The 18,561-nt window shown below is 38.9% G+C and overlaps 1 protein-coding gene across 3 annotated transcripts; it reads right to left on the bottom strand.

Annotated features, from left to right (window-relative positions):
* Nucleotides 1-253: 253 nt before the first annotated feature.
* Nucleotides 254-18,141, bottom strand: LOC109006058 (large ribosomal RNA subunit accumulation protein YCED homolog 1, chloroplastic). 3 transcript variants are annotated; one of them, XM_018985220.2, is made up of 3 exons: nucleotides 17,966-18,141; nucleotides 16,766-17,524; nucleotides 254-990 (listed from the first exon to the last, which is right to left on the bottom strand). In XM_018985220.2, the coding sequence occupies exons 2-3, from the start codon at nucleotides 17,326-17,328 to the stop codon at nucleotides 579-581; spliced, it is 975 nt and encodes a 324-aa protein (XP_018840765.1). In that variant the 5' UTR covers nucleotides 17,329-17,524; nucleotides 17,966-18,141; the 3' UTR covers nucleotides 254-578. The 3 variants fall into 3 exon arrangements, with proteins under 3 accessions (XP_018840765.1, XP_018840757.1, XP_018840774.1); XM_018985212.2 differs by having other exon boundaries at nucleotides 17,971-18,141; XM_018985229.2 differs by having other exon boundaries at nucleotides 18,002-18,141.
* Between the last annotated feature and the right edge of the window lie 420 nt (nucleotides 18,142-18,561).

Below are 18,561 nucleotides of genomic sequence, written 5' to 3'. Positions count from 1 at the left end.
AAACACACATGTTTACATATCAATATGTGTGTTTAAATAGAAGGGCAAAAATGACAAATCACATATTAATGTGTAGTGTAGCAAATGATAAGTAGAATTTTTCTTCACGATAAGTCTCATGAAACCAATGCTGATTTGCATGTTCTGATCCTGATCATTAAATTAACAAGATACAAGAGTTCTTATGAAGTTGGATTGAGAATCGGTAAATTTGGCATTTGAGTTTCGCAAATAGGTATTCACAAAAATATGATTAAAACAATTTAGAGTTTTGGGATAAGTGTGCAAAATCTGAGGGCGTCAGACAGTTTAGAGCTTAATGATAGGTTTGGGCTATAGCTAAAAGCTTATATATTTTGTTTGATATAGCCAATGCCCAACTTATCAAATATATGTATGCATGGATGCATATACACACATCCAGTGCTCAACACAACTGAAGTTATACAAACCTTGCATATAAACATGGGATATAAAGGTTCTCCAAAACGTCAGCTTGGAAATCATTAGAAAGGAGAGGACCTTACACTGAACCACAAAAGCACTTACAATGGAACTCCATATCACCTCACCTCCTATCATTTTTGCTGCATTTGCTTTCTTAAATTTCCAAGAGGGCCGTTACTCTCTTCCTTCACTTGCTGTTTCTTACACTCACAACTACTGGTGTTTAAATTTGTACCACAGTTCAGACACAAACCTTTGCACCTAGGATCACATACTGCATCAATGGTAATCTCCACATGCACCATGTCTCTTATGTGCTTTGAAATGTCAATTTCTTTCTCTTCAGGAGGAAAATATAGCCGGTCATCCAAATCAATTAATGCTTCATCATCTTCATCTTCTTCCTCACTACTCCCAGAAGTTCCAACTTTCTTGTCTCCAAAGAGCACTCCCATGCTGATAATCTCAGGCTCTTCAATGCGTTCTTCAGTTAGTAAAAGCGAGAAGTTGGAGTATACACTCTGGGCAGCAGGTTCACCACACCTTCAACATGAAGTTAACAGTGAATCAGTCATAGGAAGCAGAGATAATTAAATGGCATCATCATAGATTGGGTGGAATGGGCTACAAAGCCAAGGAAAGCTTGCATACAGATTTCATTCTCCGGGTATCTACAAGTGCATTTTAAACCCAAATGAAAACAAATCAGTCTATTTGTTTCCCACAGCATTTGTTTATACCTTAAGATAGAGTCCCCCATACCTAGATTCATGAAAGAACATACACGATATAACCCACAATAGAAAATTCAAAAATTACATGTTTTAAGAGGGGTTTGTTGGCCGAACATGTACGGCAATCACGAGAAAAGTTTTTTCTTTAAACAATTAGTCAGACATCAGAGCAAGTAGTATAGATGACAAAACAGGAACCAGTTGATTTGGCTATCTACAAGATTACAGATTTCCAAAAATTAACCTTGCAAAAAAATGAACCAGAACAGAAAAAAGAAAAGTAAAGATCAATTATGACATATCTTCCTAAAAAAAGACTTAATCCCCAACTCCAAAAAGTAATATAGCATCCTCAAAGTTCATTTAAGATGAAAGTGATTTCAGGAAATGCGACATGGATACAGTGATATTGAAAGTGCCAGCCACACTTAAGCGCGAATGCCACCTGGAGCATAGGAGCAAAGCGCAAGCAAGCGCTTGATTGAAGAAAAGTACTGTCTGACTGGTATTGGAAGAATCAGTTTCAAGAGAGTCCAAGGGAAAAAGAAATTATGAAAAGTGGGGAGGATGAGTATTGAGAAGACAAAAGAGGCTCAACAAAAACAGAGTGAGGGGACAGGAAAGCTAGGGGAGAGAGAGAGAGAGAAAGTGTACACAAGACAATTCAACTTTTATTAGGTGGTGTGATCTAGAGAGGGGAAAGTGAAAATTTCTTGCATTGTTTACGAGACATTTTTTTTTTGGCACCGGGGGTCCGCACCCCCGGGATTAGTCGGGACGCTTTTCCCGGACACCCGGTGCCAATAAAAAAAATATTGAACTTTTCACTACTTAATTAAGTGGTGGTATATTTTGAAGTAATCTGGGTTTCTTGTAATTTTCTTACGCTGCTATGTCTAAAGAGCCTACCAAGCCAGCCCTTTTAGGTCGGGGAAATTATACCTTAATTTTGACTACAGCCCAAAAGTTGAAAGAAATGGACAACATCCCAAGTAAATATCTTTTAGACTCCTCCAAAGGAGCAAAATGTCAATGGACAACAAATTGACATTAGAGAATTCTGTTGAGAATTCGACAAAAACCTGCACTCGGCATTTTGAGACTACCACAGAAATATCAGGACAACATTGCCATAATAAGGAAAAACATTTTTTTTTTTTTGATAAATAAATAAATTATATTGATCAAAGAATGGCAAAGCCAGTACACAACTCTGATGCCCTAACTAGGTAGGCACATTGGAGGCAAGAAAATCATGAAGGGCCATGCCATGCCATTATAAGGGTACATAATTCATAGTCTCTTAACCAAGCAAAACCTTCTAGGACAGCTAAGTTATCCAGAGATTAGAGTTACTGGAGCAGGACAGAGTTAAGAAATTCAAGAAACATATCAGTGTATGTTCTAGAGAAAGCATAATGTCACACACCTAGCAAACGAGCTCATTATTGTATAAATGGGTTGAGTGTTAGTTGGGCTACATTCAAATTAGTTTAAGGCCCACAGATTTAGCTATTCCGCTCAGTTTGTTAGGCCCATTTCAGATATAAATGGTGTAAGACTTGTAATGAGGGTATTCTGAGTTTTGAATGTGAATTTTCATTTCTTGTATCTTTTTTCTTGGAGGTGCCATCAACCTTGAAGTTGATCAATCTTTTCATTTGCTTCCACTTTCTTTCACTTTTTTTGACTTTCTTTCCATCCAAACACGTTTCAGGTATGTTACAATTGGTATTAGAGCAATATGGCTGAATTGAATAATGCTGAACTTCAACTCTGTTTTCAGAATTATCATCTTGCAACCCATAATGAATTACTAACAGATCCTGGAGAAATGGTCCTCATGGTGAGGTCTTCAGGCTTTGGTTGTTTCAATTGCAAACATCATCCATATTAATATTCATTCTGAATAAGCCAGTGAGGATACATCATTTGATCCTGGTTCAAGTGAGGCCTTTCCCGCCAAAAACAGGCATTCCTTTCAAAACCCGGTCTCTAGAGCGCTCCCGCACTCATTTAGCCACACTCAATGGTCAAGCTTCTCAGACAAAAAAAAAACTAAAAGATCTTGGTTGAACCTTCCTACACCATTTACTATGTGAAGCTGAATATTAATTACGCCTATGGAAGACATAAATATCCACTAGAGCAACAAAAACAGATGCACAGAGAAATCACCCTCGTAGAGGGTGTTACACTGACGGAAACAATATTTTTATTGGCACCGGGTGTCCAAGGACAAAGTCCCAACTAATCCAGAGGGTTAAGCTGACAGAAACATGCATACTTGAAGATGGGCATCTCTTTCTTGAGATGAGCGTTAATGAAGATTTGGGCTTGGTAGATTTAAAAGAAAACTGAGAGAAGAGAAGCAGAGGTTAGGGGTTTGGCAGAAGGAAAAGAAAAATCACTGGTTAAAGAAAAAAGAGGAAACAGAAGAGAAGGCAGCAAATGAAGAAATTATTAAGATGGAAGAATCTGTCAGTGGGATATGACTTCCGTTCTTTAGGTGTAATTATATGGAATGTATTTATAGCTGTACAGTTTTGTCATTAGTCCTATTTTCCTTACATAGACAGACTCTGTATTTACTATTTAGTTCTAGTTTCCTTAGACAAGATTTTGTTGCTGTAAATGGCTTGATTATAGCCTTGTAACATGCACAGCAGTGCCTATATTATGAAAGGAAATCCTCACAAAGGAGGTATTGAATCCAATTTGACATAGTTTCAAAGCCATCACTTACACATAGTTTCGGTTCTTTCTAGTGAGGAAAATTTTTTTCCCTTTGGTGGGTGGTAGTTTTCTGATACTATTGGCACTGTCTGGGAGTCTTTTGGAGATTATTGGGCTGCGATAGTTCTTGGAGATCAGACTACGATCTCAGTACTCTTGTTTGTGGGCTGTTGGCAATTTCTGTTAAGTCGTTTTTTGGCTGTTGGTAGTCTTGTCTTGTCTGGGTGTGGTTCTGTTGGCACTTTATGTGGAATTTGGGCTTGGTGTGCAGGTGCTAGGATTCTGTCGGCATAGTTTGTGGGGATTGGGCAAGTATTTTTTTGCCTGGACTTGTGTTTTTTTTTCTTTTACGGGCATCATGTCTTCCGATTCATTTGCAGTGAAATTCACGAGTAAGAACTACTCTGCCTGAGAATTTCAATTTCGTTTATTTGTTATGGGAAAAGAGTTATGGGGTCATGTAGATGGGAGTGATCCCGCTCCTACTGAGATTCCTAAGTTGGCTCAGTGAAAGATCAAAGATGCTAGGGTGATGACATGGATTCTAGGATCTGTTGATCCTCTTATTCTTCTTAATCTGAGGCCATATAAGACTGCTAAATCTATGTGGGAGTACTTAAGGAAAGTGTATAATCCAGACAATACTGCCCGGCGTTTTGCAGTTGGAGTACGAGATCGCCAGTTAGCAGTTACACTCAGGGCGATCTCTCAATTCAAGATTATTTTTCTGGGTTTAATAATCTCCGGGGAGAATTTACTGACATGATTTATGCCAAGGTACTAGAAGAATCTCTCTATTGTGCAGGAAGTTCATGAACAAAGCAAGCGGGATCAGTTTTTAATGAAGTTACAACCTGAATTTGAGGCCACTCGTTCCAATTTGATGAACCGTGATCCATCGCCTTCTTTGAATGTTTGTTTTGGGGAGTTACTTTGTGAGGAGCAGCGTCTTGCCACCCAGGCAACTTACCAGCACAACAAAATGATACCAAATGTTGTGGCTTATGCGGCTCACAGGAAAGGCAAGGGACGTGACATGCGGAAAGTTCAATGTTTCAGCTACAAGGACTACGGACATATTGCTGCCCACTGCGCGAGAAAATCTTGCAACTACTGTAAGAATTCAGCCATATTATCAAGAATGTCCTATTCGTCCCCAGAATCGTCAGGCTAATGCTTATCAGGCCACTATGGGTCCCTCTACTTCCGCTAATTCTGCTATTGTTGGTGATTCCTCTGCTCTTACTCTTGAGATGGTCCAACAGATGATTATTTTAGCATTTTCAGCCTTAGGGCTGCAAGGTAACGGTTCACCATCATCCTTATCTTGGCTTGTTGATTTTGGTGCGTCTAATCACATGACTAGTTCTTCCGATACTCTTAGCAATGTTCCGAATTATAATGGATCGTCGCATATTCAGATTGCTAATGGTAGTCAATTACCTATTCATGCTATTGGTGATGTTAATTCCACAGTTAGAGATACTTATCAAAAAATAAATAAAAAAATTCCACAGTTAGAGATGTTTTTGTATCTTCTGAGCTTTCCACCAGTCTCATATCAATAGGCCAGTTGGTTGATAACAACTGTGATATTCGTTTTTCTCGTGATGGTTGTCTTGTGCAGAATCAGGTGTCGGGGAAGATACTCGCTAAGGGGCCTAAAGTTGGACGATTGTTTCCTTTGCATTTTTCTATTCATGTTGTTATTTCTTTCGCTTGTAACACTGTAAACAATAAGGGTGAAGTATGGCACAAACGGTTGGGTCATCCTAACTCTGTTGTTTTATCTCATTTAGTAAACTCTGATTTGTTGGGCAATAAAGACCAATTTTCATCTCATCTTTCTTTTGATTGTTCCACATGCAAATTAGGTAAAAGCAAGTCCCTTTCATTTCCCTCTCATGGTAGTCATGTTGAACGGTGTTTTGATTTGATTCATAGTGATGTGTGGGGAATTTTTCCTGTTATTTCACGTGTGAATTATAAATATTTTGTTACTATTATTGATGATTATACCAAGTATACCTGGATTTATTTCTACGTTCTAAATCTGAGGTTTTCTCTGTCTTTCAACAATTCATTGCCTATGTTGAGACTCAATTTTCTTTAGGGATCAAAACTTTAAGGTCTGATTCAGGTGGCGAATATATGTCTCGTGAGTTTCATGATTTTCACCAACAAAAAGGCATTGTTTCTTAGCGCTCTTGTCCTTATACACCTCAGTAAAATGATGTTGTTGAACGTAAAAATAGACATTTGTTGGATGTTGTTCATACGTTATTGCTTCAATCCTTTGTTCCACCTAAATTTTCTGGGTTGAAGCCTTGTCTACATCAGTTTATTTAATTAATAGATTGCCTTCCAGTGTCTTGAATTTTGATACTTCTTACTTCCGTCTTTATCATCAGCATTCTCGTTATCTTGATATGCATACTTTTGGTTGTGCTTGTTTTGTTCATTTGCCATCCCATGAACGTCATAAATTATCTGCTCAATCTGTTAAGTGCGCTTTTATGGGTTATAGTGTGTCACACAAAGGCTATGTCTGCTATGATCCATGCTCTAACCGATTTCGTATTTCCCGTCATGTTGTTTTCTTTGAAAATCAGTCGTTCTTTTCTACTCATGTTGAGTCTTTACCTGCCTGAGATGCATGTTTTGCCGCATTTTGATGACTTGACTCCTTCCCCTAACTGATTCAAACCTGGACTTATATATGAAAGACGATGACCAACTTTGCCCCTTCCTGAGCCTGATTTGCCATCTAACCCTGCTCAAACTGTCTCTTCTACGGGTGATCTGGACTCCCACACAGTTCCTCGACGTTCAGCTAGAGTAACTCGTCCTCCTGATCGGTATGGTTTTTCACATACCTCTCTACATGCTACTTTGTCTTCCATTCCCATTCCGTCAAGTTATTCTGAGGCTGTTAAACATGAATGTTGGCATAAGGCGATGGTTGAAGAACTTCGGGCTCTTCAGGACAACCACACATGGGATGTTGTTCCTTGTCCTGCTACAATTAAAGCCATTGGTTGCAAGTGGGTTTACTCGATTAAGCTACGTTCTGATGGGACTCTGGATCGGTATAAGACACGGTTGGTTGCACTTGGCAATAGACAAGAGTATAAGGTGGATTATGAGAAGACTTTTGCTCCGGTTGCCAAGATGACAACGGTGCGGACTGTCCTTTCTGTTGCTGCCTCCCGAGGTTGGCCCCTTCATCAAATGGATGTAAAAAATGTCTTTCTTCACGGTGACCTCAAAGAAGAGATCTACACTCTATCAAAAAAAAAAAAAAGAGATCTACATGACCACTCCACCTAGTTTGCCATCTTCTTCATCCTTGGATGTCTGTAAGTTGAAACGTTCGTTATATGGGCTGAAACAAGCTCCCCGAGCATGGTTTGATAAATTCAAATCCACCTTGCTCTAGTTTTCCTTTAAGCAGAGTCAATATGACTCCTCTCTGTTTCTCTACGAGACATCCACTGTGTTCTTTTTCTAGTTTATGTTGATGATATTGTTATTACTAGGACGGATTCCACTTTGATTACTCGACTGCAGCAGCATCTTCAGGCCTCGTTTCATATGAAGGATCTTGGTCCTCTTATGTACTTCTTGGGGTTGGAAGTTCATACTGATCCATTTGGCATTTTTCTTAAATTTTTCTTAATCAACATAAATACACTTAGGATTTGATTACTTTGGCTGGCCTTCAGGATACTTCTTCTGTGGATACTCCTCTGGAAGTAAACACGAAGTATCGTTGTGAGCAGGGTGATCTCCTTTCTGACCCTACTGTGTTTCGACAGTTAGTGGGTAGCCTAACTTATTTGACTATTACTCGACCTGATATTTCATTTGTTGTCCAGCAGGTTAGTCAGTTCATGCAGGCTCCACATCATCTACATTTAACTGTTGTTCGTCGCATTATTAGATATCTTTGAGGGTCCCATAGCCGTGGTTTGTTCTTCCCCGATGGGACTCCTCTCCGCCTTGTTGCTTACAGTGATACTGATTGGGCCGGATGTCCTGATACGTGACGATCTATCACTGGTTGGTGCACGTTTCTTGGTGACTCTTTGATCTCTTGGAAGAGTAAGAAACAGGATTGTGTCTCTAAATCTTCCACTGAATCCGAATATCGTGCGATGTCAGCTGCTTGCTCTGAGATTCTCTGGCTTCGTGGGCTCCTCGCTAAGTTTGGTTGTACTCAGTCGGATCCTACTCCTCTCCATGCTGACGACACTGGTGCCATTCAGATTGCTACCAATCCCCTTTTTCATGAATGTACAAAACACATTTTGGTGGGCTGTCATTCCATTTGGGAAGTCTTGGATTCTCATATTATTTCTCTCCCTCATATTTCCACTGACCTCCAGATAGCTGATGTGTTTACAAAGGCTATGACACTACAACGTCATCAGTTTCTTGTAGGCAAATTGATGCTTCTTGACCGACCAGCATCAATTTCAGGGGGGATGTCAGCAGGATATGACTTCTCTTCTTTAGGTGTAGTTATATGGAATGTATTTATAGCTGTACAGTTTTGTCATTAGTCCTAGTTTCCTTACTTAGATAGACTCTGTATTAAGTTCTAGTTTCCTTAGACAAGATTTTGTTGCTGTAAATGGATTGATTATAGCCTTGTAACATGCACGGCAGTGCCTATATTATGAAAGGAAATCCTCACAAAGGAGGTATTGAATCCAATTTGACAGAATCGATGGTGGAAGAAGAAGTGACCTTTGAGGGTGAAGCTTTGTATGGGTTGATTCGGCTCAACTTATGGAGATCTGAACTTGTATTCTGAATTGGTGCATGTGTTGAATATAATGTCCTAAAGAACCAATTTATTGAGGCTTTAAAGTCGGTGAAACAGCGGGTCCCTCGTCATCATTATGACAACACTAGTGAGAATGTAGAACTAAAGAGAAGGTATAGTTGCCAACGTCGGTCAATTTTCTTAGTCTCGTAGAAAAAGTAAACACGATTTTCTCTTGAATCAAGGACATTACAAATCTTCTAGCTTTTCCAAATGTTATAGTGGTTTTGAGTGGGATACTTTTGTGGCTCTGCCTTCTGTCCTTGTGAGTTGTGGGTTTGGCTTCTTAGGCATTGCATGTAAATTGTTTGGTAATGTGCTGGCACAAGATAACGCCTCTTGGAGTACAAAGATTTTTGGGTTTTGTTAGGGAAAGTAATTGTTTGAGTGGTTCTGATAAGGTACGCTCAAGATTTTCTAAGAATTTTGAGTGTTCCAAGTCTCTTGCAGAGAATTATGCAGGAACGATGAGTTTGGCCATGCTTTCTTTGGGTGTCAAGTACCCTCCACGTGGGAAACCATTAGTAATTGGACCCATAGTTAGGCTTTTCAAGCCAATTGGACAATTGCTCATTGAATTTCAAGAATTTCTTAGGAATGTTTTAGAGGAGTTTGTTCTTGGGAAGAGGAATGATGAGAAAATAACTATTGCATACATGGCTTCTAATTTGGAAAAGTTAGCTGTGGAAATATTTGAATTTGCTCCAGAAAATGGTATGAAATCTAATGGTTACCTGGGGGAAATTCTATTTCAGCCTTACCGGGCAATATTAATTGACATCCAAGGCTTTAAACATGATGTAGACAGCATCAGAAGGTGTTGTGTAAAAGGCTGTTCATTTCAATCATTTGAAAGTGGTCCAAACATAGCTCATTATGTAAAAGTGGTTGTCAAGAAACTGATTTTGAAATTCCACTTATTGAAGATTTAAATGGGATTATATCCTATGCTATTACAGGAGGAGGTGGGTTATGGGAAAAGAAGTTTATAACTCACTCCCTCCAACCTTTTGAGAACGTATTTTTTGATACTCTTTCTTTCATTAGATTCATTCCAAGGTATATCTAAATTACAGCAAGCACTACTCAAGTTTGATAAGGCGGAGTGTCTTAATGGAGTTGATTATTGCAGAAGATAGATTCGTGTGGAAAGGAAGATTGTGAATTTTGGAATCTATTGTCTATAATGGTACCCGTAACTATACAAGTTTCCCAAGCTTTTACATGGTGCATAAGGTATATACAAAGTTGCAATACCAAGCATTATTTCCATTACAAGTTTTCTATGTTTGGAAAACATTTTGGGAGGTATTGCCATTCGCTTCTGTTTTCAGCTTTTGAGTCATGGCCAATTGCAGAACACAAGAAGCAGGCACTTGCACAACAATGCTTGTCAATTACTTTCTCAAAGGCAATATTTCTAGGCAATGGGCTGGTTGTCATTGTCTTGGGATTGATTGGTAATATACTTGTTACCTTGGCTTTTGGTTTGTTGGCAACCCTCAATGCAGCTTCTCACTTTCTGGCCATTGGTATGGCCATTATTTTTTAATCATTCATTGTGAACAATGGAGATCTTTCTGAATGCAAGAACATGTTTACCCAATTCAAGCGTGCTGCTGTGGCCATTGCTTCAAATGAACAACTTGCATCGTTCAGTTCCATGCTGTCATTGTTTGAAAGTTCAATGTATACCTTTGAGTTACTCAAGATTCCTGCTTTAGCCCCATTGAAGTGGAAATCCTACATGGGTTCATCTTTGAGACATTTACTGTGGTTCTTGATTGAAATATCTTTGAGGTTTCGTTTCCTTTTCATGACCTTATGGACGTCAGTTAAAGGGTAGGGCATTGTCACACACCAAGCGAAGGGCTCATTATTGTATAAATGTGCTAGTAGTTAGCTGGGCTACATTTGAATTAGTTTAAAAGGCCACGGATATAGTAATTCTGTTGTGAGTTTGTTAGGCCCATCTCAGGTATAAATGGTGTAAGAAGACACGTAATTAGGGTTTTCTAGTTTTGAATGTGAATTTCCATTATTATATCTCTTTTCTTACAGGTACGAACACCCTCAGTTTTTTTTTTTTTTTTATGTGTAATAAAAGTTTTATTCCAAAGAAATAGGCATAAGCCCAAAGTACCCAGGACGTATACAAAGGAAATACCTACAACTTCCAGAAACAAAAAGAAAACTAAAACCAAAAAACTAAACAGATTCAGAAAGTAATCTTCCATTACAAAAGTTTTGGCCCAAAAACCCAAAGTACTCCAGAAAAAATCCCTAAGATCTCCCAAAGAGCATTCTTTGTCTTCGAAGCATCTCTCATTTCTTTCGAGCCATATGCACCACATAAGACAAGGAAGAATCATTTTCCAAACACTCACCGCCTTCTTACAGCCCTTCAAACCCTTCCACCCTGCCAATAAATCCACCACTTCTTTGGGCATTACCCAGTGTAAACCTGTCCAGTTCAATGCCTCATTCCACAATAATCTTGCCACTCCACAGTGAAGAAATAGATGATTAACTGATTTCCCATCCCTTTTGCACACAACACACCAATCAGCAATAAACATTCATCTCCTTCTAAGATTATCAGCTGTCAACACTTTGCCCAAAGATGCCACCCAACAGAAAAAAGCAACCTTGGAAGGAACTTTCACTTTCCAAATATATTTCCAAGGACAAACACAGCTACTGTGGCTTGACAAACTTCTGTAATAAGATGAAACTGAAAACTTAGAATTTCCAGCAGGAGTCCACAGCATGCTATCCTCTCTTCCTAGCAACAGCTTTGAACTGTAAAGTCTAACCAGCAAAGCCTTAACTTCATCCACTTCCCAATCATTAACATCCCTTACAAAAATAACATTCCATTCAATATTATTATTACTGCTACAGTAAGAATTACCAACAGCTGCATTTTGATCCCTTGCTATTCTGAAAAGAGCAGGAAATTCCAGCTAAAGAGCAGTATCCCCGCACCACAAACCATGCCAAAAGAGTATCCTGTTCCCATCTCCCACCTTCAATCTGATATTATTTGAATAGGAATCCCATCCTTTTCTAATAAATTTCCACAAGCTCACCCTGTATACTCCACTAGATTCTTTAGAACACCAACCTCCCCACAAACTTCCATATTTCACATCAAAAACATTTTTCCAAAGAGCTTTGCTTTCTAATTGATATCTCCAAATCTATTTCCCAAGTAAAGCTCTATTAAAACCCCTTAAATCTTTAATCCCCAAACCACCACAATCCATTGGTTGACAAACCTTCTCCCAACTAATCAAATGAAACTTGTTTTCCTCACCTTTACCTCCCCATAAGAAGTTCCGAAATAAACTCCCAATTCTCTTTTCAACCCTAGCCGGTAGAGGAAAAAGAGAGAGGAAATAGGTGGGGAGGTTAGACAAAGTACTTTTTATAAGAGTTAATCTTCCCCCCTTAGACAAGGAGATCATTTTCCAACCAGCTAACCTCCTTTCTATTTTTTCAATCACCCCATCCCATATATTAACAGATTTAAAAGAGGCCCCCAAAGGAAGCCCAAGATACCTCAAAGGGAGTGAAGAAATTCTGCACCCCAGAATGTTTGCCAAAACTGAAATATTCTGAACATCACCCACAGGAACAATTTCAGACTTCGATAAGTTCACTCTTAATCCCGAAACAGCTTCAAAACACAGCAGAAGTGCTCTTAAAGCACGTAAATTTTCAGGATCGGACTCACTAAAAATCAAGGTATCATCAGCAAATTATAAATGAGAGATTTTTAAACTATTCCAAGTCTCATTACCCACCACGAAACTGGACAGAAAATTGTCTTCCACTGCGTCCTCAATCATTCTACTCATGACGTCCATAATCATAACAAAAAGGAAGGGGGAAATGGGATCGCCTTGCCCCAAACCACGAGAGCTACTAAAGAAACCAACCTGTTCTCCATTCAACAAAATAGAGAATTTAGAAGTCGACGCACAATGTTTTATCCACGAGCACCATTTAACTCCAAAGCCATATCTCCTCAACTGATATTCAAGAAAATCCAAGCTTACATGGTCGTATGCTCTTTCCATGTCCAATTTAATAAGAATACCAGCTTTCTCCATCTTAAGTCTACTCTCCAAGCATTCATTTGCAATCAAAACAGAATCTAAAATCTGTCTTCCTCTCACAAAAGCGTTTTGTGAATGTAAAATTATCCTCTCTATTACCCTACTCAAACGATTGGCCAGAACCTTAGAGATGATTTTATAAACACCACTGACCAAACTAATAGGCCTAAAATCTCTCATCTCCACAGCTCCTGCCTTTTTCGGAATAAGAGCAATGAAAGTCGCATTAAAACTCTTCTCAAACCTCATATACGAATGAAACTCAGCAAACACCTTCAAGATATCATCTCTAACAACATCCCAGCAAGCTTGAAAAAAGGCCAAAGAGAACCCATCTGGACCCGGAGCCTTATCCTTGTCCATACCTTTTACCACATCAAGGACTTCTTCTTCAAACTCTCTCTCCAACCAATCAGCATCAACCTGCTCTATAGAGTTAAAACCAAGGCTGTCCAGTTTTGGTCTCCAAGAAAAAATTTTTGAAAACAGCTGCTCATAATAATTCACAATGTGAGCCTTTATATCTTCTTGATCTGTAATCATCCTATCCCCATCTTGTAGAACCTCAATCGCATTATTTCTTCTATGGGAGTTCGCCATTTGATGAAAAAATTTGGTACACATATCACCTTCCTTGAGCCACAGCACCCTCGATTTTTGCCTCCACGAAATCTCTTCCATTAATGCTATATTTTCCAATTCTAAAGCCACCTCTACTTTTTCTGGTTCTATCCTCTTCTGAAAACACCCCTTGCACCTCCTTCTCTTCCAAATCTCTCAACTCCACCGTAAACCACTTCCTCTTGATTTCCAACAACCCCAACTCCTCTTTGTTCCACCTCTTTAAGTCTTTCTTTAAGAGATTTCAATTTTCCAGCCAAAACAAAGCTAGGAGTGCCAGAAAAATTATAGGAATTCCACCAACTTCTCTCCTTGTCCACAAAACCTTCAACCTTTAGCCACATGTTCTCAAATTTAAAGTATCTTCTCCCACTCAATATACCTCCACAATCCAACATAATGGGATAATGATCGGAACACAGTCTCGGCAGTAATTTCTGCATCAAACCAGAAAATGAGCCTCCCAAGAAGGTGAGACCAGAAACCTATCCAACCTAGAAGAAGATCTACCATTAGACCAAGAATAATCTCCTCCCACCAAAGGTAAATCAATCAGATTTAAATCAAAGATTAAATCTGAAAAAGTAGACATAGCATTTCATAAAACTGAATCCCCCGACCTCACACTAGGAAACCAAGTAAGATTAAAATCCCCTCCAAAACACCAAGGTAAATTCCACCAACTACAAACACCCGCCATTTCATCCCATAAAAGATTCCTTCTACTATCCACATGAGGACCATATACCCCAGCAAACGCCCACTCAAACCCATCCTCAAGGATCTTAAAATGACACACCACCAGGAACTCCCACAAAGTGATCCAACAACTCCACCACCCTCCTATTCCACAATATTAAGATTCCACCCGAGGCCCCATTAGAGACCAACTCTACCCAACCCACACTACAACAATTCCACAAACTCTGAATGATGGCTTGATTCACAAATTTCATTTTGGTCTCTTGAAGGCAAATAATATCCGCCTTCCATTGATGCATCATATTTTTCACCCTTAAATGCTTCCTATAATTATTTAAACCCCGAACATTCCAAGAAATGATCTTTGGCTTCATGAAAAACCATTAACAGCCCTTTCCTTGCCTTTATCTCTCCAAGCACTCCCATCCCTAGAATTGTAGTTAATAGAGCACTCTAGCCTTTTAAGTTCCCTCTCCTTTTTAGCTGCAGATTTGGCCAAAGCAGGTTGACCCGCTTTTATAGCAACCAGGAGAGCTCTAAACTGTTCTTCATAATGTTCACAAGAGATCCCAACACAATCTCTAATCTCTTCTTTTTTTGATAAGTCAGTCTCTAATCTCTTCTACCTTCCTCATAACCCAATCAAAAGAGTTACAAGGCCACTCCACTCCTAGGTTAAAATAACTCAAAGGAACGGGGTTTAGATCCTCATCAGAGTCTAATAACTCTCCAAACTCACAAGGAACAAAGTCTTCTCCTCCCCCCAACACCATCTGTAAATCAGGATTGCTGAAAATAGTGCAAGGAACCCCTTCCACTGATTTTTCGCTCCCCCTTAAACATTCACCTCTCTCAGCTACATCATTATCCCCATCTCTAACCTCACGAGACATCAAAGGTTCCTCAGACTCCACAACCAAATCAAAACTCGAACCCATATGCTTCCCCGATGAAACACCATCCACCATCCCATCATTCGAGAGCATACACATCGACGGAATACCGCGGGAAGACCCCCCCTGACCTCTTCTGTGAAAATATTGGTTGGATTGAAGCCATCTCCTTCCTAGGCTGAGCCTTCAACATATTTGCTGCGAGAAGCAACCCCTCTGCACTATTCACGGCCGCAGATCTCATCGCCTAAATTGTCTCCGATGGTTCCCTCCTAGCCAGCAACCTTGTCTATGATGGTGGTTGAGCTCCATTGCCTTTTGGATTGGGCCTCTCTTTGGCGCTACCTCTCCATTCTTCTGGATTGGGCCTCTCTTTGGCCCATCTATTTTAACGTTAATGTTAAGAGACTTAGGCCCACCCCCCCCCCCCCCCTTCCTTTCCATCAGCAGAAATAACATCTATACTGGGCACACAACCCCAACCCATTAAAAGGCCCAGACCCTCATCAACTAAAAGTAACAAAGAGCCTATCTTATATTTCCATCCCATTAATTCAGCCCGTATGTGCCAGAGAGACCCCTCAACTTCCCCCACCTTTTTCTACATCTTAGAACAACAACCGTCACCATCCTCTTTAGAGGACCTGCGACTGTTCATCTCCTTCAAGCCATCCTTCTTGGACCTTTCTGTCGACACTACCAAATCACTCCTATTATTGATTTTAAGACCAGGATCAACAACTGTGACTTTCTTAGCAGCAACCAAGTAAGGGCCTTCTCTGGAACTCTTCTCCCTCACGGCTCCAATAAGACCTCTATTAGCTTGAGCAGAAATAGAGGATCTTGAACCAACAATCTCACACGACTTCTTTACAAAACCAATCCAACCACTTACATTTCTCCCTTCAAGTATTACAATAATTCCTTTCCCCTTACCCTCACCCAGCTCAATTAACTTAACAAACCTTCCATAAGAATTTTGGGAAAGTTGGATTAAGAATACTCTATCACCCTCCCTTCTGGTTTGATAAAAAGCTCTATTACCCGAAAAACTCAGACAATCCTCAACCACCTTAGCCATCCAAGCCACCACATCTCCACTAAGGTAAAGGACCTTAATGAATTTCCTACACTTTTCGATAATGCAATAGAGATTACCCCCCTTCCTTCTAAACACAAACTGTTTAGCTTCAACCCAAAAACTACACTCCATCGATACCACCTCCAGACTCACTTCACAAAAACCAAGGAAAAAGATTAATACTGAAGAAAAAATAGAAAGAACATTGAAAGGAAAAACAAGATTAACGTTTATTCCCGTCGAGAAGCACCAGAAATAGGAAAAGAAGAAGAAAATCCATAAGCATATAACCCATATATCAACACCCTCAATGTTCTTTCACTTTCTTTCACTTTGTTTTACTTCTTTCCATCCAAACACCTAAATTTTCAGGTATGTTACACATAAATAGGATAAAATAACCATGAGGCTTAGAGAGTGAAAAGATGATTTTTCAGAAAATGATTATTAAAAGCATATAGAGCTAAATAACAATAACATTTGATGAGAGTGCATTATAGAGAACACGAATTCAAAAGATCTCAAAGTTGATTTGCACACATGCAGGAAAGCACCACAGAGGTAAGCAATTGAATGCAATTAATAAATTAGAATACCTATTGCAAGAAAGCGCGAGGACTGTTCTGATGATCCCATCAAGCCTCAACTTTTGCTTCTTCCTTATTACGTCGATTGAAATCTGAACAGGTGTTCCAAATGGATAATCCTTAACAGCTCTTGTGACCCGTAAACCCATCACTGAAGCACTGGATTTGGAGATCTCAGTTGAGTTCTCTCCTAGCCCAAGCCTCTCTAAGGTTGTGCAGTACTCTACATGTGAAACTGAAGGGTTGCGCTTGTAAATAACTGCCCCTTCCCATGTTGACCCAGTATCTTCAATTTCTTCTTGTCCTTGATCTCTCCAATCAAAAGATAGATTTGTTCTTTCAGTGGATTGATTATTAATTTGTATGCAATCTCTTGCAGTGGACAATGAAGTACCATGGGGTTTGCTTCTGAAAACTGTAGATTTATCTTCAGTGATGCCCCAAAAAACTTTGTGATGAACAAGGGGAAAGCATGGATATATAGAAGGCCTTCCCCTGGATTTCAAAGAATAAATCTTTGCTTTGTTAGAAGAGGAGGGAGCTATGGAAGATGGGGAGCATATAAGTGACATTTAGTTTATGATATCTTACTACAGAAAAGACAATGAGGTAAAAGAATTCTTTAAGGCTTTCAAATAACTATGCAAAGGAATTTTGCATAGTGCCAAGCTCTGTCTATGAGAGTAACTGGGAAGCAATAGCAACGTGGCTCTGTTGTTTTATCCGATAACTCAGGAAAGTCGAAAGGAGAATAGGAGCAATCAAATTCTGCAAGACAAGCAGAAGTAGTTAATAAAACCAAGTTTCAAATTCAACCAGAAACTACAACCAGAAAATGACTGTTCAAGTAACAACATTAACTAGTTAAGGTCAATACAATAAACTTATTAAGTGTAGAAATGAAAGAAACAAAGCATTTAAAATGGTGAGTAATTTTTTTTATAAGCGTGAAAGATCCATCCCATTTTTCTACAAAATGGCAAGCTTCCAAACCAAATTCCTTGTGAGTGTTATATAATCAATAAATTTTATCTTTTTACATGGTTGCGGAAGTTGATGGTACATGACAAACTAACATGGAACCAAACCAGATTGAAGGCATACGTATACATATGTATAAGATGAGTTTCAGCATAATAGCACCCAAATTTCAGTTAAATAGTAATTTGAATTTAGAAAAACAAAACAAAAAGAACACAAGTTGATAACTCAACGGTTGCCGCCGAGTGGAAGAGGAGTCGTTACGGGTGTAACCAGTCCGTGCGTGAGAGAGGGGCTCCGTGCGTGAGTCCGTGAGAGAGGGGAGGGCTGCGGCTGCGTGAGAGTGGGTAAGGGGCTGACTGCTGAAGCCTGAGAGTTAAATGGCCAAATCGGGTGAAACGGCGTCGATTATTCATCTAAAAATAAACGACGCCATTTCAGTTAGTTGGTGCTGGGTGTAATGAAATCGGATGTTTTGATGTAATACACTATATATTATATATAATATATATTATATGTACTATAACTCTTATTAGTAAATACTAATGTTATATATTATACTATTATAGTGTTACTAATATATATAGTATATAACTAAATATATTATAGTGATATAGTGATAGGCATACTATATGTTATACATTATAGACTATATATATATAAAATACTATATGTTATACATTATGGATTATAATAATATATTGATACTAAATTATTATTAATACCATATACTATACTAATAGTTATATTAATATTATATATAGTTATAGTGATTTAGTTATAGTGATTAGTATAACTATATATTAATATTTGTTAGTTATATT

This window comes from Juglans regia, chromosome 13 (genome assembly GCF_001411555.2).
Source record: "Juglans regia cultivar Chandler chromosome 13, Walnut 2.0, whole genome shotgun sequence".
NCBI lineage: Eukaryota > Viridiplantae > Streptophyta > Magnoliopsida > Fagales > Juglandaceae > Juglans > Juglans regia.
The sequence above is the reverse complement of the archived record's forward strand: the minus strand, read 5'-3'. Positions and strand labels throughout refer to the sequence as shown.